General features: G+C 36.8%; 1 protein-coding gene across 6 annotated transcripts in view; it reads right to left on the bottom strand.

Annotated features, from left to right (window-relative positions):
- Positions 1-20,266, bottom strand: part of LOC150087330 (FK506-binding protein 15-like) — a 373,115-nt gene that overhangs the window by 189,361 nt on the left and 163,488 nt on the right. For all 6 annotated transcript variants that reach the window (XM_090371133.1, XM_090371131.1, XM_090371135.1 and 3 more), the window contains one exon: positions 627-731. In XM_090371133.1, the coding sequence (XP_090227259.1) occupies positions 627-731 (105 nt within the window). The remainder of the gene's footprint in view (positions 1-626; positions 732-20,266) is intronic.

Here is a 20,266-nt window from a genome sequence, read left to right as displayed (position 1 = left end):
TTCTGTTAATTGCTTTTTCTCTTAGTTTATCTTGAATAAAATAAAATCTTTAAAAAACTGTGTTATTTTTATTACTATAATGTTAGACAAGGCTTTTGTTGTTTTTTTATTATTTTATTAATTTAAATTTATTTTTTCATTTATTTTTGATATTATTATTTATTATTATTGTTTAGTATGTACCAAAAAAAAAAAAAAAACCTAGTAAAATTTTGACATTTTGAAATTTTGACTGTATTAATGAGCTTCGACTATAATAATTTCATTAACTCTGATTACAAGCAAATATTGCATTTTTTTCATAAATGTTTCTAAATTTAAAAGTTTTGTTTTTAGTTATGCTAGCCTTGCTTATTTCCATATCATATCAGTCAGCTTTTACTGCCCTGAACTGTTCCAAATGAGCCCATGAGTAACATATCCCATTGAAAATAATTACAGAAAATTAATTATAGAAAATAATTTAGAAAAAAAATGATTTTATTGATATACAGAATATTACAGAAAGAACAATTTATTAATTATTGATTAATAATAAACTGTAGTACGCAATTCATTATTGTATATAATTTAGTATGCAAAGCACTAAAACAAAAGATAATATTACAAATAATAGGAATACTTACTTGAACAATTCTTTGAATGTTGTTCATTAATATTGATGACTCCATATAGGGAACCTGGGTTTGGAGTAATGAGCCATGCTGCTGATGAGTTTTTACTTCCTCCAACTATATATATATATATTTATATATATATATATATATATATATATATATATGTATATATTAGTAATAAAAAAAGTTAATAATTATAATGACTGTAACTAATATTTATGGGTCAATGCAGTTGAAGAGCAATCGTGCATTACAACCATAATGTGTATAAAATATTGAGGATAATAATAGAAAATAATAGAAAAGGTAAATCAATCAAATAATACCATTCAGGGGTTTAGGAAAACACTAAGGATTAAAAAAAAAAAAAAAAAAAAAAATTATTATCGCTTTTTACCCACAATCGAGATGACTTCAACTGGGGCCAACCACCCAGACTGAAGGCAAAAAACAAAAAGTTCTCTGTTTCTGTAATGATCAATATATGCTAAGTAATTTAAATATAAACCAAATATAGTGATTAAAAATGGTTAGGAAATTTTAGAATCAAAAGTAAGAAATATAAGTAAATTATAAATAAATTATAAATGTAAGCATATATTAATCATCGTTGACCCGACAGAGAACGTAATTTAATGATTACAATAAGATTAAATATATAATACATACTACATATCTACTGTATCCAGGACATAATATAGTAACGATAATAGTCGTCAAGATAATGTGGTGCCCCCTATGTGATGGATACGGTAAAAATAAATAAAAATAAATAATTAATTAATTAATTAATTAACCAATCAAATTTAAGTTAACACAAAGATAAACATGCAGATAGTAAGAAGAAAAACTAGATGAGTAGGAATAATAGAACCTGAACTCCATAAAGGCGAAAAATAGTGGTATAGATAAGAAATAGTTTCTCCTACGTCCTAGGATTGCCCTAATAATTTCGGAGAAATAAAAATAAAAAGTGTAGGACAGCTTAAAGACAATACAAGAAGCTGTGGCTCGGGTATGCCCGGGATCGCAAACCCGTTCCTATAGTAGGACCCTGAGCTGAATTTGCATGTTACCTCAGCATGAACTTAAGTAAACTTAAATGAATTTAATTATATATATATAAAAAAAAAAATGATACACTGTAATTTGCAAGCTGGTGGGTACAAGTTTTCTACGCCGTAAGACACCAAGAAAGCAAAGTGTATCCTATGTACATATATACATGGCACTAAATATGACAATTATATTGAACCAACGGGGCTCAGAAAACAAATTTTTGAAATTAATTATGCTTATCGCTTTCCTGAAGTGGTATTTCAGGTAAGCGATGGGGAAATTATTATTAATTAGTTTAATTTTCGTAAAATTAATTTTTTTTAATTAAAATTAAAATTTTACGAAAATTAAACTAAACATTATCCATTCTCATTGAATTTCTATTAATTTTAAGTTTAATACTATCAGGGGACAACAGAAACGGGTAGGTATGAGACATTCCTTTAGTCTAGCTATCGTTCTGCTCAAAGCCCCCATTGAAGTAGCAGACAGATGGCCAAGTGAGGGAATGTTATTTGCAATTTACATTATTTATTATCATTTTTATTGTTATTTTCATTATTTAGCATCATATTATTTTTAATACCATTTCATTAATATAATGTTTATAGGCCTCCCAGGCTAAAGCTAGTTTACATTTGCTAACTTGGTAGCCTGGTCCATATACACCTAATTCCCTACAGATAAATACCATTTAATTAAATAAAATCAACCAATATAATTTCATGCATGTATAATGTCTAATTGCCCTATGTACAATAGCATTAATGTTGCACAACTGACAAATACCTAATACTGTAAACTTGACCAGATATCATAATCTTCAATAAGAACATATATTTTTATATTTTATATTACTTATATATATATATTTATTTATATATATGTATATAAGGAAAAGAAGTTTTCAGTAACTTTTGCTGCTGGAGAATAATAACTGAGGATTAAATATCTAGTAGAATGATTTTTTACCTCCTTAAATAAGATAAAAAAATGCAAGAGAAATCTGCTACCATATTTCTATTTTTTTAAACAAATGGCACACTTTATTATAAACTACTTGAGAGACCATACATTTTGGCCTGGTGCCAGAATGTATGGTCAGAATGTATACTCAGCAAATGTCCCCCTGACTAATGGATTAGCTAAAGTATGGTACAAATTTTGACACTGTTGCACATGGAAGATTACTGCACAAATTAGGTACCATATCATTTTAGGAAGGATGCAGAGTTGCTTGAGCATGTACAGAGAAGGGCAACAAGATTGGTGAGGGGAACAAAAGGGTCCTCTTACCAAGAAAGGCTTAAGTTCTGCAAAGTACAGTGTCTGGAGACTAGGCACCTGTGAGGTGATCTGAGTGAGGTGTATAAGGCTTTGAATGGGTTGAGCATGCTGAATTCTGATGGGATTCTTCTGCTTGCTCAGATTACAAACCTGAGGGAGCATAAATTCAAATTGAGGAAAGACATTTGTAGAATAGATGTGCGGAAATACACCTTTAGCCAGCAGATGGTTGATAGTTAGAACAAATTTCCATCTATTGTAGTGGAGGTCAGCAACTTAAATAAATTCAAGGCAGAACTAGACAAACTTTTAGAGGGAATGGTTGTGTAAAATTGCTTTTTTTTTTTTTTTTTTTTTTTTTTTGCTGATGCTATGTAAGGTCATGTGTTTGCTTTCTTGCATCACATGCCTCTATTATTACTACTACTCTCTAAAATGCATTTTCACCTCAAGCATTAACAGACTGCCACTGAAAACCTTGGGAAAAATACTTCTCCCATACATAGCTATACCAGTTACTGAAGCTAATTTCAATGCAACCCCATTCCACGTAACCACTTCAAACTTACTTGATCTTCAAACATCCATTCTCTATACTTTCAAGCCAATGCCAAACTTGCAACAATATATGTCGACAAAAACACTGCATTTAACATCCTGAGGATCCCTGTTCATCTCAAATTACTTCTTCAAAATTGATGGCAGTCTTTTCCGGTTTTGCCTAAACCCTTCTACACAACAGAAGTATTCATCCACTGTATGTACAAAAGTTCCTGGTATTTTGTGCCAAATCTATGATGGCATCCCCAAGAACAGGAAGTGAGTCCCGTCAGATCTCTTATTTATAATCATTCTCATGTCATTTATCCTTCAAATGAAATGGCATCATAGTGTATGCAGATGACAGAAAGTTGCTAACCTTCAACCCATCAAATATTACCTTAGATGCCACCTTAACTACTACTGTATAAGTACCCTGGCAGAGTACTTTAGTTCTTCAATCGAAACCTGAGCCCAGCCAGACCCATGATCTTCTTCCTCAGACAATCTGATGGAGAAGACCTCTTAAGAAATACGACACATTGAATCACTAGGGAAACAGGTGCTTGCTCTAGAGAATAATAAAACTGATATTATCTATTAAACTGCCAGATGATACACCCTCTGATTCAGACTCTACAATGAACAGTTAAGTGCATTCTGGTTTAAGAGAATTTAGTTTTATCAGGTAAATAGATAAAATTATTTGTAATAAGGATAGGTGGACTAGAACCAAAGTGTGTCTGCTGGGAATAAATGACATCACTAACAGATGTCAGATTTTGGGGGATAAAGAGAGCATTATTATTCAAATAGGGGAGAACTACTGATATTAGTCCTCCCCACCTCATAAACTTATGTTCTGTTGGATAAATAGGACCATGATGAAAAAACTGATGTCAGTTAGGTTAAAATAGGTGGGTCTGCAATTTTACCCAGGCATGATAGGAGGAACTCCATGTTGAAAAAGGATTGCTGATTAATACAAAACATGAGGGACGCCGGGAGAGTTTCTGGGGAAGATTTTTATTATTTTTTAAAAATTATTATGGTCTACAGTGCAGATAAAAGGAATCTATTTTGTAAAGATGGGTTACATTTGAACAAAGTTGGAACAAGGATTTTTGCAAATATCATTAAAGATACCTTAAGGGATCAGCAAAACTGCTAGTTTTGGGGGAAGGGGGACAGGAGTAATACAGATTTGCAATTATCCGATAATACAGTTCAAAGTAACAATTATATTTAAGTGTTAAATTCAATAATATTGTAAACTGACATTTCTGATACCAACTGGGCAAACTGATATCTATGAATTCTATTTGGAGCAAGACTGCTATAAGAAAACATGCTTTGGTCTTAGGAATTAATGATGGAAAGTCAGTTGGCTACCAAACTTAAGTCTGCAGTTTAACAAATTTATTCATGAAGTCATAAAGCTCCTGCTATGAGTATATTAAATACACTGCTCCCCGGTTATACCGTGGGATTTCGGGGAGGGTTGTGACCCTCGTTATAAGACAACAGCAGCATAACCGACGCCTACAAATTTTCTCCAATTCATTGATTCTCGCCTTGAACGGACTTTGAATATATAAATGTGTGAAATCCAACCATATTTGCAATATTTACCATGCTCTATTCTGTGATTCCGTGCATTAATTTTTTTTAAATCCCACCTGCAGACCAAAAAAATCCACTTGGGAAGGGTTAATACTAATGTGTGAACAAATGAACATTGTTGAAAGCATCATCAATCACAAATAATTTTTCAAAAATTATTTATTTTCACAAAAAACATGTAGCAATAGATACATAATTATAAAAAATTCAAGGAATTTACTTAATCACTTTAAAAAGTCTAATTTTTTGTTGCTTTTTACAGGAGAATCGTTTTTGCAAGATCATATTTTTTAAAGACACTAATTGCAAAATCTTTACTTGCTCAACCTCCTGCTGTGCCTCTAACCACCCAATCAAAGTCTCTAAGCCTTGTACTGCGTCCTGATCTGTGGGAACTTCAGCAGGCTGCTCCTCTAGTTCTTCCATTTCCCAATCACTTCCATCCGTCCTTTTCTTATTGGTGATGCTTTCAACAATGTTTTCATCAGTTAATAAGTGACACACTAATTCTTCTTTGTCAATATCAACCCACTGATCGATCATATTCTCTGTGAGTTCCTGTTCCTCGAGGGTATCTTTAACTGCCTGTATATCACAATGTATAGCAATTTGTCCACTGTTTTTCTCGTTATTGGTTACAGTTTGATTCTCTCGATCAGCTGTTATAAGAAAACCACATTTTCTCCAACAATTCTGAATTGTACCTTCTGAAATACTGTCCTAAGCAAGACCAATTTTGTATGCTACTTCCTTTAGATTTAACACCTTTAGAAATTCAGGAACATCATGATTGGAGGACAGCAAAAATAAATGTAGCTTATGTCTGTAATTTACTTTAAAATTATAAAATGATTCCTTGATCAAGGGGCGGGACTGATGAGAGAGAGAAATGTCATTGCAACATTCCCTTCAGGGCCAAAAGGCCAAGGGTTTACAAATAAGAGGTGTTAAAAAAACATTAAATACTATAAGACATTAAAGAAACAAAAACAAGATGAGATTAAATTATATAGGGATAAAACAAAATGAACAATACATATACAATTTACAGTAGTGACTATTATCCTCACAGTTCATGGGAGAGAGCAGCAAGATTGCTGTCAGGCTCATTTCCTGTTATGCTCACTAATCAATTCACAGGGGTCTCAAACCGGGGCAGTTTCACTTCCATTGATGAGTTGCAATGTTTTGTCAAGAGATGGTGGTGCTATGTCCCCTGTGGTTGCCATTCCCTGTATTAGTTAAGGGGATTGACACAGATGCAGCTGACAGATCGTAGTCTATGGAGTGTGTTGGGCCGAGCATCCCACGTCTATATCATTGGTTGACGGCAAATTTCTTAAGGTCGGTGTCAGTGTCCTGGATTTGTCCAAGCATCTGGTATGGTAGGAAACGAATCTGATAGGTGGAGGTGTGCATGAAGAGTGCAAATAGTTGGGGTGGCTCTGAGCAGGGCAGGTGGAATCCTCCAGCCACAGAGATCCCAGAATGAAGAAGATGTGATCAGACCAGTCAACATCAATCTTATCAATGTGATCATCAATCTTTTTTCGTCAATGAGAGAGGGCAGCCTGGGGATTCCCAGGGCCTGGGCCATTTCAGTTGTATGAACATGGGGTGGTAACCTGTGCTTGTAGGTCACCATCTGAGCAGCCAATATTCTGCTGCCCAGATAGGTTTTCTGATTGTGGGTGCTGCTGATGTCCAGATTTCAGTTGCATAAAATAGTGGGGAGTATTTAACAGTCCTGACATATTTTGTTGCCGTAACCCTGTCTGAGACGTAATGCTGTGGTATTTTTTGGTAAATACATGGCCAGAATCTTTCCATCTTTGGATATGAGACTGTCTCAGAAGGTGGGTGTGCTGGACAGTTATCTAAAAACAGTAATGCGTTTTGTCTGCATATTTTTCTCAAATGCGTTGCACTGATGGTACAAATGTTTTGTGGAACCAGATCAAAAACAGATTTGCAGTCATCCATGCTTTTGAGCTACTCACATATTCTACAGGGAGATGTTTTCAGTTGATGGATTTAAAACATCGCGGATTCTTATTTTTCCCGATTAGCACGGGAAGAAGCTGATGCTTTGGAGAGGGCGCTGACTCTCTTTAAAAATTACAGCTGTGAGTTACAGGCTCCGAAAAAGCGATGTGTTTGCCTTTTTATTTACATAATTGTTATTTTATATTGTACTTAACACTTAGTCTTATAGTTACGCTGGTTATTTTTATTTTAATTTAAATAAAGAGTTTTTGTGGATTACTACTTAATTTACATAAAACAGTTATTTCGTTCGAATCTTGCAGCCATTGTTTTTGTATATAGTGGTAGAGATTTCAAATTTTTTCATTGAGATAGCTAGATAGTTCTAACGCATAATTATATAGAGTAATACGCTTCACTGTTTCTATTAGATAGCGTAGTATTGACATTTAATTAATTTAATTTATTGATCTTATTAATTTAAAATAGCATGCCCCAAACTAGAGCAGCAAAGCAACGGGCACGAAGTGGCAGGAGTGCTGTAACTCGGGGGAGAACTGAGGGGGGGGCGATTCTCCAACGCATCAGAGCATAAAAAAATGTGCAACCTGTGAAATGTTTGCCGAACTAACTGGAACAGAACATGATATTGCCACGGGGGATGTCTTTGTGTGTGCGCGATGCAAGAAGTGTAAGGAAATCAGGCGACAACTCAGCGTTGTTATGGGCCTATATGAGAGTTTGAAGGACAGGGTGGATGCCCTCGAAAGATCTAAATTGAGGGGCCCATCAAGCTCTCAGCTGCCCACATCAATGCCAGAGCTTGCACTTGGGCATCACGCAATACAGTGGCAGCTCCCAAGGCAGAATGCGCTGGTCCCAAAGGAATTAGTAGTTGTTGGTGACTCTATTGTCAGGGAAACGGGAAACATGCTTTGTAAAAAGGATAGGTGGAACAGGACCAGGATATGTCTGCCAGGGGCAAAGGTTGATGACATAGAGTGGATATCATCTTTTAAGGGCACAAAGGGTGATATAGTTGTACACATTGGCACTAATGATATTAAGAGTAGGAGACTGACAGAATTACTTAACAAGTACAGGTCACTGTTGAACAAAAGCTGAGAATTAGGGCTGAATTTGAAAGTGTCTGCAATTCTGCCCAGACACGATAGGAGGGAGTATATGATGAGAGCCTTGTCGATCAATTCGGCCCTGGAAAGATTGTGCAAGGCTCAAGGGATAGAATTTTTTTCAGCCTGGTCTGTACTTGTCAACAGGAGAGACTGCTTCTACAGGGATGGGATACACTTAAACAGAAAGGGTGCAAGAATATTTGCTGATGCTATCGAGGCAGTGTTAGGTGGGTCGGAAAACTGATAGCTTGGGGGATATAAGGACTAATAGTTTAACAATAGCCGTAGGCAGAGGTGAAGGTGATTCTTGCACAACTTCTATTAGAATAAGTAGCAACCTGGAGCGAGGGGTGTTGGGGGTTTCAGGGACGAATGGCAGTCATCCTGAAATAGGTGGGTATATGGGATGTGTTAGGGTAACTAGGAATAGGAGCATGTATGCTTGCATGTATTCCAATGCAAGAAGTATAGTAAATAAATTTGATGAATTTGAAGTGTTGGTCAAGACATCAAAGGTGGATATTGTTGGGATAGCAGAAACGTGGTGTCACACAGATATAAGGAATGCAGAACTGGAATTTGGGGAGTACAATGTGTACAGAAAGGATAGAAAGGGAGGAGGTGTTATGCTGTTAATTAAGAAAAATATAAAAACAAAATAAGTGCACCCAGTTGATATAGATGAACAGTGCACTGTTGAGTCAGTTTGGTGTGACATAAGCACTGCGAAAGCAAAAATAAGAGTAGGAGTGTGTTATAGGCCTAATGGCTCGAATGAGTACAATGAACAATTATACAGAGAAATAGAGTGGGCCAGTAAATCAGAATGTCTTATAATGGGGGATTTTAACTTCCCAGATATTGACTGGAACTTGTGGGTTGGTCACTCACACACTAGTCAGACTTTTGTGGATTTATTGGATGATTGTTTTCTGCAGCAGAATGTTCGAGAGGCAACCAGAGAGAGTAATACTCTTGAGCTGGTTATCAGCAGTGATCATTCGTGTATTAAGAATTTGCAGATAAAGGACCCACTAGGTGGCAGTGATCACAGTGTACTGATGTGGGATTTACTTAAAGATATAATTACCATCAGGGGTAAAGGAAAGGGTTTTTGCTTCTGTAAAGGTGAGTACAGTGGTCTTAGAAAGTTTTTAAATTCTGTACAGTGGGATAAACTGATGATGTTACCAACAGTAAATTCTAATTGGGAAGCATTCAAGGAATTAATCGTGGATGCTACTAAAAGTTTCATACCTATTAAGAAATATTGTTCAAGGTTTAGGCCTAAATGGTTATCAAATGAACTAATGAGACTCGTAACAGAGAAGAAAAATGCATGGGATGCATATAAATTATCAAGCGACTCAGAAGCCTATGACAGATATAAGCTAGTCTGTAATCAGGTCACAAAGGATTTTCTATCCAAACAGATGACAGCCGTTCCATCTCTTCCAATTCTTTGTGTCTTAATCTAATGGATTTTAATTACACTTTGAGTTTTTCCTGCTATGAAAGTTTTTTATTTTCTCTGCATTCTTTGTAATTCTCGGCGTTGCCTCATTTAGGCCTGTAGCACGTGCAATATCACATGGTCTTTCATTTCGCTCAAAGCGTTTCACAATTTCATATTTTTTCTCTATCGACAGAGGCGAACTGGCCATAAGCCTTACTGGGGAAACCCCGGTGGGCCAGAGGCCAGTGTGATTTTGGCCATAAACCATAGTATGAGGCCACTATAAATTTTCCCAGGTAAGAATTTTTGACCCAGTCCGCCTCTGTTTATCGATATTGCTTTTGTTTTTCTCTGTGAATCTGCAGTATCTTCACCAGGACGCTTCCTTTTCACACCTTTTAAGTATTTTACTCATTTTTGGGGAATAAAGCACAATTACAAAAGGAGGAGGCACGCTTGATACACAAAGCTGCGCGCTTGTAGCAACTGAATAAACAACACCGTAAAGGCAGAGATTCACAATTAACACCTCGCATTTTACTAAAGCACATTTCTGGGGGTTACTATCATAAAACAATAAAAACAATTTCCAGTTGCGTTTCTGCTAGTGGAATCTGTTATAAACTGGTAGTGAACTCGATCTAATTGCATTTGCGATAATACCGATAGCTGGAATTCTGTTGGTTTTTACGTTGTTATGGTGAAATGTGTTTCCCCTTCACTGATATAAAAAACATAAATACATTTTCAGAATCTTCTCTTCATTCCTATCGTGTTACGTTCGGTTGGGGTGATTCTGTGTTCGACTGCCATTTCTTGTAAACACAAAGGCGAATCGTGCATAAGCGAATTCGGTTCGTGTTATATAAGATATTGTTCCCCTATTTATAAATTGTGTATGATTGAATTCGTGTAGGGTAAACACGTGTTATACGAGGACTGACTGTATAAAACAAATGTCTTTGAATACAAAGAAGAAAATCAGATCAGACTCTTGTGTAATGGGTGCAGCAAAGTCTTGAATAACACAACTCATGTTGCAGATAAATTCATCAGGTACTTGGCATCAATATTTACAGAGTAATGGGTGCAGCAAAGTTGCAGATGAATTAATCAGGTACTTGGCATCAATATTTAGAGATGAAAGACTTTTCAATGTGCAGAGAAACCAAATGCATATACTCAGCAATTCTGAGGAAGGCACAAGAGAGTGAATTGAACCATTAAAGTTAATTATGGGAACATCAATGGACTCAGGAGAGATTCCCTTGGAGAAATGCCAATGTATTGCCAGTACATAAAGGTTGTTCTAAGAGTAAGAGGGTAACCATCAATATGGTCAGTCTGACTACAGTGGTAGGGAAAATCATGCAAGAAGTGATTGAGTGCAGTACAGGATTACTTAGACATAAATGGAATTCTGAAGGAAAAACACAGCATGGTTTTGTAAAGGGAAAATATTTAATCAAACTGATTAGATATTCCAACAGAATCACTCACGAGCTGTATGTAGGAAATAATCTCTATATTGTTTACTTGGATACCAGCATGACTTGGTCTTGGTACATAGCTTACTGTATAAGATGGAATCAGAGGAAAAGACTAGAAAATTAGCAGGGAGGCTGCAGGGGAAGAGTTCTGCTCTTCTTCAGGGTATTACGATTAATGGGCATTCTGCAGATTGAGTAAATGCTAGAAGTGGGATCCTCAAGGATCAGTTCGGGGACCACTATTATTTCTTATTTTCATAAATGACCTCAAAAAAAGGATAAAGGGCATTATGCCAAAATTGGAGATGATGTCATCAAAATCATTAGAGTAGTTTATAATGTTAAAACTGGACTAAGTATTACTCTTAAGATTTTACAATTTCTACATTTAAATTTTGCTCAATCAGCTGATTTTTGTTTTTAATGGGAATATTGTTCCCCATCATCAGTTTAATCTTAACCATCATCAGTGTACTACTTCTGAAACAAATGTAAACCACTTTTATTTGAAGAAAAAAATAAACACATACAACAGTTGTATGTGATGGCTGCTTTTCAATAGGTACCTTTATTGCTATGTAAACAAACAGCCAGCTGTACAACTGTAGTTATTTATTGCATCTCCTCTTGCAAATAATGACAAAAGAATTATTTTTAAAAAAATTGTGGAGTGGAAAGCAGCAATTTCATGAAACAGAAGTAAAAAACAAATGCATTCATTACCAGGAAATAAAAAAAAGTGATAACTGAAATGGAATGTATAATTCAGATGCAGTATCGCATTTTGTTATCAAAGATCAGTTAGGTAATATAACATACAACAACACTCTATGGCTGCTGATTTTATTTTCACAAATGAAAAGTAACAATATAGCTAATAAAAACAGTAGATTCAAATAATTTCAATCTTATACGAAAACAGCATATACATATCACCCAAATAATTTACAACATTCTACATTATTTATAGGAGAGAATGACATATTAAGTAATAATTTATATGATACAGGAACTATGATACGAGTGACCAACTTGTGACCACAAAAGTCTTGCTAGTTTGTGAGTGACCAACCAACCCATCCTATGGATTGGTAACTCACACCGTAGCAAAACATCTGTGAATTTGTTGGATGACTGTTTCCTACACTAGCACATTAGAGAGGCAATGAGAGAAAGCAATACTCTGGATCTGATTATTAGCAGTGAGCCTTCATGCATTAAGAGTCTGCAGATAAAAGACTCACTACATGGAAGTGATTGTAGTGTATTGAGGTGGGATTTACTGAAAAATGTAACTACTGTCAAGGGGCAAAGGGAAGGGCTTTTGCTTTTGTAAAGGTGACTACAGTGGACTCAGAGTTTTTAAATTCTGTGCAGTGAAACCAACTGATGAAGCTATCAACAAAAAATTTTATATGGTAAGCATTTCAGGATGCAATTGTAGAAGTTACTAAGCTTTTTATACCAATTAAGAGATACTTTTACAGACTTAGACCTCAATGGATGTCAGATGTGATAATGAGCCTTTAGAAGAATGTGTGAGATGTATATAAATTATCAGGTGATACAGAAGCATAAAATACATATGAACTAATTTGCAATCAAGTCATAAAGGAGGTTAGGCAAGCTAAGGTAGATTATGAGAGGTCTGGTAAATAATGCAAAGATACACAGCAAAGGCACTAGAAAATGGGATGAATCATAGTGGTCCACTACATATGAATAGTTTCACTGTTGAACATACTTCAGGTTGCTTACAAACTGAATAGGTACTTTGCATCTACATTCACGGAGAGGAATTAATTTTTAGGGATGGAGATGCCAGAAATTTATCAAATTCTAACAGGGAGCTGAATGATTTTATGGTAAGTGAGAGGAACGTGGAAGATAAATTGTTGAAGCTGAATGTAAAAAAGACATAAGGTTTGATGTAATCTATCCAATTATATTAAGGGAGGCAGCAAAGAAGGTAAGAAAATCCTTAGCCATAATTATGAGAGCATATTTGGATTCAGGGGAAGTCTGGAGAGGTACAAATGTATCCCCAATTCACAAAGGGAGAGAGCAAAGGGCAACATGAATAATTACAGACTTGTTAGCTTGATCTCTGTTCCAAGGAAAATAATGGAGTTACTGGTTAAAGAAGTAATGCAAAGCCATCTAACTTGGAATGTATTTATATTGCAGTCACAGGATGGATTTGTTAAGGGGCAGTCTTGTTTTAACATTCTGACTGGATAGTATGACACAGTGACAGAAGAACTGGATGCAAACAATAATACATCAGATAGCTGGATTCCAGAAAAGTTTTTTTGATATTGTTACACATAAAAAGAATGCTATATAAAGTTGAGCAGTGTGGTGGTAAGGCAAAGTTGCTGCTCTGGATAAATGGATGGTTGAGTTGAAAAATATCAATAGTAGTTATCAATGAGTTCTGCTCTTCTTGGAAAAATTTTTTATTAGTCTCCCCTAGGTTCAATTTTGGGGCACTTTTTTTTTTTTTTTTTTTTTTTTTCAGTAATGATATTAATGAAGGCACACAGGACTTAATGCCCAAATTTTCAGATGATACAAAGATTGGGAGAGTGATTAATGACAGTAATCAGGTATGATACTGGAATGAGATCTAGTAAAACTAGGAAGATAGGTTGAGAAGTGGCAAAATGAAGTTTAGCATTGACAAATTTAAAGATTGGTGCCTCCGTAGCCAGGCAGGAGCAGCAGTGCATAGCACACACTTCTTGATTAGACCGGGGTTCGAGCCCTTGACCACCAAATACGGAGGATGCAGAAAGGTCAGGAAATGACCACCGCATATTCCCGGAGCAATATGGCTTTAGCTGCTAATGCTCCAAAAAACCAAATAATAACAACAAATTTAAGGTATACAGTAATCCTAGATTAATGTACTAACTGCATAGTACCACACTCACTTACGGTAGTGATGAATGAAAAATATGGGAAGGCAGTATTTTTGAAAGAGTACATCAGGGGTGTCAAACTCATTTGGGCCATGGGTCATTTCCCATATTAGTGTACCTCATGCTGGCCACACACAACCTACAAACCTTGCCATTGCTAAGCCTAAAGACATTTTTTAATTGCTCAGTTGTTGCTTGTTGCTGATTATACTCACAGCTGAGAATGCACTAATAACTAATTGAAAGGAAATAAAAGTCTAAATAAACAACAGACCAAACAATGAAAAGGTTGAAGGTGATAGTGGGAAGACAAGAAGTGTCAGGTTGTTAAAGTGGTAGAGTGAAAGAGGAAGGCAGTAGGGCGCCTCCGTAGCCAGGTGGGAAGGAGCAGCAGTGCATAACGCACGCTTCTTGATTAGACCGGGGTTCGAGCCCGTCACCACCAAATACGGAGGATGCGGAAAGGTCAGGGAATGACCACCGCATATCCCGGAGCAATATGGCCTTAGTTGCTAATGCTCCTAAAAACCATATAACAGCTAACAACAGCTACAGAAGGCAGTAGTAAAGGTGCCGCCTAGTTGAAAGGGGGACAGAAGGTCCCCTGGGGTAGAATGCCCATCCTGCCCCAGGAGTGGAATTACCCACCAGGTTGTTGAGGGGGAAGGGAATGGAGGAGCGAGAGAACACCCAACCCACATGGTAGGAGTAAAAGTAGGGATAGGGATGCCTATGTTGGAGTGCCTTTTTGCTGCTCATTCCTACACTGGTCAGAGATAAGTCTTGCCGACCAGTGTCTGCATCCCACGCCATGCCAGCTAAATAGCTATGGCATGATGTCTGCTTGGATAGGCAAGGGGGCCTACATGGTCATCCACCCATCATCCTATCATGTGGGGAGAGAATTTAATTCACTTAATCCTAATTCACACTGCTTGCATTTTGTTTTGTACTTTTTTCCTTATATTTTATTACTTTTTTTTTCCCCCTTACATTTTCTATTAAGTTATAAATTTTTTTTTAACGGGTATTCATCTTCTTTCTCAAGGGGGAGAGTGCAATGGTGTATAGTGTTATTATAAATATGTTAATTTACAAAGAACAACAAAGTCATTTACAGCAATAATAGGAATTAACTTTGTTCTTTCTCACTTACATCCATGCTTCCATTCATTCTTACAAGTATACAGCTCACTTATTCATATCCATTCTCTCTTCGCTGCCATCCCAGGTCCCTCAGCTTACTATTACTATTCAGTTGGGGAGCAGTCCTGGCTGCAAGTTTGCATTTCAGGAAGGTAGCAGCGGGTATGTTGGTGTTGTTAGTAGCAAGGACCAATGTGTTAGTTTATACAGGCAAACCAGAGAAAATCGAAAAGAGCAGATTTCAAATTATAGAGTCTCTGACAGGGAATATCAGAATGGACATATGCACAAGCACCACCTTTGAGGCAAAAGGAATCATACAGCAAATAATTTGGGCAACTGAGATGAGCAGTGGTCAACGGATAACTGGGATTCTGTAAGAAAAAGTACATGGGGTTTGGCAGACTGTAAATGGAAATGGACATCATTGAGATTAGATCATGTATATTTGTGAAATGAACTAGGAAGTGTTTGAGAGGTTTAGATCATTTTGCAGATAACTTTGCTCTATTAGTTTGACAGTTCATGGTGTATTGAATAGTAAGAAAAAGTGGGGGCGAGGAAGGGACATTCTGTATGAAGTAAGGAAATTTTTGGATATGGTGTACACATGGTTAGAATAAACCCAGGCCTCAACAATGTTTCTCCACAAACACACTACTCAGACTCCCTCAGTAACTATCTGGCAGAGTAGAGGTAGCAAGATTATACACTAGCTGATACGGAAGTCTCCTAGAGAGTTACTAATAGGTTCGGTCCAGTGTACTAACTAGCAGCTGGCCTGCAAACACCGTTTTAGAGCTATACTCTCGAAATGTAAGGAAGGTTGAATCTCACCACGGTGTTCATCACAACCTCAAAAGACAATCATACTGCATGATGGAAGAGATGGGAAAGGGTTGACCAGAACTTAGCTCTGGAGACTAAACATGGGTTCCACCACTTCAAGCCCCCAATAAGCAAAGAGGTAGTATTGCACCAGTTGATGAGAGTCATCTACCATCTAGTATTGCCTTGTAGCACAGAGGGGAGTGGCATTCCTCCGTGTGGTGTGGGCACCACACTTTGACTCCTGCTTACGTTGGTTCACACCTGGGTGGTCACCCACAGTGTGCTTGCGAATGAGGGTTATAACCAGGATTAATAACATTCCCATCGTGAATGTGCAAGTAGAGGATTTGCTGTCACAGACCATCCGGACTTTGCCGAAATTGAGTCCACTTGATTTGAGCATCGCACAAATATCAGTTCAATCAGTGTTTTAGATTCCCAGGTAGCGCAGCTTGTCTAGCATATCTGAGAGAATGTCTGCGACCTCAAGGACCAATGACACTCAAATGATGCTCTCCAGAAATTAAAACGAATATAGCATTACAGTAAAAAATAAATTGAGCACAATTAAAAGTTGATTGAACGCAATTAAAAATTAAGTAAAAAATAAATTAAAAGAATTTAACGAAAATATTGAAAAACGATTTTACTTCCTTTAAGGAAGAAAAATCGTTTTGCAATATTTTCGTTAAATTATTTTAATTAATTTTTTACTTCATTTTTAATTGCATTCAGTTGATTTTTAATTGTGCTCAATTGTTTTTTTTAATTGTTTTACAATTTAATTTTTACTGTAATGTAATATTTTCGATTTTTTAATTTAATTTTTACTGTAATGTTATATTCGTTTTAATTTCTGGAGAGTATCATATGGAAGTGTTCTATGTATCAAACTCAGGTGAATTTCTCTTATTCTTTTACAAATATTGAAATCAACATAGAATGTATTGAGTATCACAGCTCTGGTTTATACAGCAGACGCTCGATTTACCGGGATCGGTTTAACCGGGACACTTCAAGACTCCAAATAAAAAAAATAAAACAACCAGAATAGGTATAAACAGATGTTTTGCAAGTCGTAAATAAGCGACAAGCAGGGCATTATAAAGTCGTCATTGGGATATTATTATCTTGCAACCTCCATGCTCAAAAAAAAAAAAATTTTTAGTTTGTTTTAGTGCATCGCTTCGATTGTTCTGTTTCATCATACCCCTAAGAGAAAAATTGTTTCGTTATTTATGTCAGGGATAACGAAAATTTTTTTTGTTTAGAAATCGCGAAAATGATGGGTAAATACCAACGAGTTGCACTTTCAATTAAACAAAAACTTGAAATTATTCAAAAGCTTGAAAATGGTGCATCTGTTCTATCACCATATTTTTTATGTAGGTTGCTGAACATTTTTGGATATACTGTACTATAGCAAATCCCTGAATTACGTAACTTCGAACTTACGTTAATTTTTTTTTTCCTTTTTTAAGATTGTAAAATTTAAAACAGAATAATAAGCAATCAATAAAGGCAATCACGGCACATGGGATTTGGAGTCACAAGCTTAAAAATAGGAATGAAGAAAAGATTTTTTTAAAGTTATTTAGGTTTTTTTTTTATATGGCTGAAGATTTCAGTGAAGGGGGCACAATTCCACCATAATAATGTAAAATCCCACAGAATTCCAGCCATCGGTATTATCGCAAATGCAATACGATCAAGTTTACGATCGAGTTTACTACCCTTTTATAATGAATTGCAGTAACAGAAAAGCCCAATAACCCGGAATGTGCAAATTGTTTTATGGTATTTTAGCATTAAATCAGCTCACACACCAACCATAAGAATAAGTATTTACTGTAACTAAAATATTTACATATTAAAATAAAATAAAATAACTATTTACAAAAACTGCTATTATATTAAATTAAATTATATACATGTAAAAACATTAAAACTGTGATAAAATCCTTAAGATAAAATGCACTAAAATAAACCGGATTAAAAGCGATAAAAACAGTAAAAGTCTCTGGAGCTTTCGGAAGCATCGGCTTCCTTCCTCAGCAGTAACAAAACTTCCTGCAGCACGTCCATATATAACAGGCTCACGGTACCTATACACGTGGTGCAGTCGGCGCATGGTCTGAACTGGAAGCGGAAATAGCTCGGGAACGTGTTAAGCAGAACCGTTCATCCGTACTTAGGATGATAGTTTCAAACAGAGGATGCATACGCATACCTCTGTCCCTATTCATAATATTGTGGTCGGATGAACAGATTCGTAGGCTCTCGAGCCATTTACGGTTCCAGAACCCATGCGCTCGATTCACGATAACCGCATCCTCTGGGGAAATTTGATGCTGCTTCTCCCAAAAATATTCGGCCACAGCAGACTTATTGAGTGGGACTTCTGTCTTATGAGTTTTTGGAAGTCCATAAAACCTCGGGAGTTGACATCCAGTAGCATGTAAGAACCAAAAGGTCTCCCTGGAAATCTTCTCTGCCTTTAACCAATCCTGTACCAGTTTATTAACGCGCCGTTCTAGGCCAACCAACGGGTTTCTCTGAGTAACTTTATACGTATTATTGTTCTGTAAAAGGTTCATTGTCAGACCTATTGTATCATTTATAGGAAGCCCCACATATGCTTTGTCAGGGTATTTGGCTAAATTGATTCCGCCTATAGTGGGCCAGTCCAACTATGTCATAAAAGACAGTAAAGAATTTGTGAATTTTGTGAAAGATTTGATTATAAATGAAAACGAGAGCATGATTTCTTTTGATGTGGTGTCACTATTCACATGCATTCCAATTAAACATGGAATATATTGTGTTAGAAAATCTTTGAGTAATGATGTCTCTTTGAGTAATAGATCGCTTTTAAATGTAGAGGATATTTGTTCGGGTGTGGAACTTTGTCTGGCCAGCACCACTATGGTGTAGCAAGGTGTTATGTACAAACAGGTTCACGGTACAGCCATGGGATCTCCTATTAGCGCCATCGTGGCCAATCTGGCCATGGAGGAGTTAGAGGACAGGGTTTTTAGTGGATGTCAGTTTCCCATAAAGAAATGGAAAAGGTATGTTGATGATACCTTTACCGTGGTCCAGAAGGGGAGAGAGGATGATGCACTTCATTGGCTTAATAGCTTCTCCCAATTTATACAATTTACCTCAGAGGTGGAAACAGGAGGTACCCTTCCTTTCTTGGATGTACTGGTCTCTAGGGTAGGCCCTAGGCTCAAAACTTCTGTGTTTAAAAAACCTATGTGCAGAGGCCAGTACACCCATTATAGTTCAGCACAAGCTGGGCAACATAAGAATAGTGTAGTGAAAGCTCTACTAGATAGAGCAGGATCACACTGCACCACCTCTGAGGACAAAGAATGTGAAATTAGACGAGTCACAGCAGACCTTAGAAAATGCGGATACCCCCAGAGGATCATAGACAGATTTAGTAAAGGAATAGAGTCTAACCGCCAGGAACCATTTGTTCCTGTGGCTACCGCATACATTCCTTACTATCCGGGCGTTACTGAGCATCTCGCTAGAGTTTTGCGGGGTTATAAAACACACTGTGTGCAGCTTCCCGGGCGGAGGTTGCACACAGTGTTGTCTCAGGTAAAAGACCCAATAGCAAAGGACCTGAGTAGTGGAGTAGTATACAGGATAAAATGCCCGGATTATGGGGAATGTTTATGTGGGCGAGACAAAACGACAGCTCAAGGATCGTCTGGGGGAGCATGCAAATGCTATAAAAACTGCTGATTACAATAAGTCTGCTGTGGCCGAACATTTTTGGGAGAAGCAGCATCAAATTTCCCCAGAGGATGCGGTTATCGTGGATCGAGCGCATGGGTTCTGGAACCGTAAATGGCTCGAGAGCCTACGAATCTGTTCATCCGACCACAATATTATGAATAGGGACAGAGGTATGCGTATGCATCCTCTGTTTGAAACTATCATCCTAAGTACGGATGAACGGTTCTGCTTAACACGTTCCCGAGCTATTTCCGCTTCCAGTTCAGACCATGCGCCGACTGCACCACGTGTATAGGTACCGTGAGCCTGTTATATATGGACGTGCTGCAGGAAGTTTTGTTACTGCTGAGGAAGGAAGCCGATGCTTCCGAAAGCTCCAGAGACTTTTACTGTTTTTATCGCTTTTAATCCGGTTTAT

This window comes from Mastigoproctus giganteus, chromosome 4 (assembly GCF_048544385.1).
Source record: "Mastigoproctus giganteus isolate SK-2022 chromosome 4, ASM4854438v1, whole genome shotgun sequence".
NCBI classification, from domain to species: Eukaryota; Metazoa; Arthropoda; class Arachnida; order Uropygi; family Thelyphonidae; genus Mastigoproctus; species Mastigoproctus giganteus.
The sequence above is the reverse complement of the archived record's forward strand: the minus strand, read 5'-3'. Positions and strand labels throughout refer to the sequence as shown.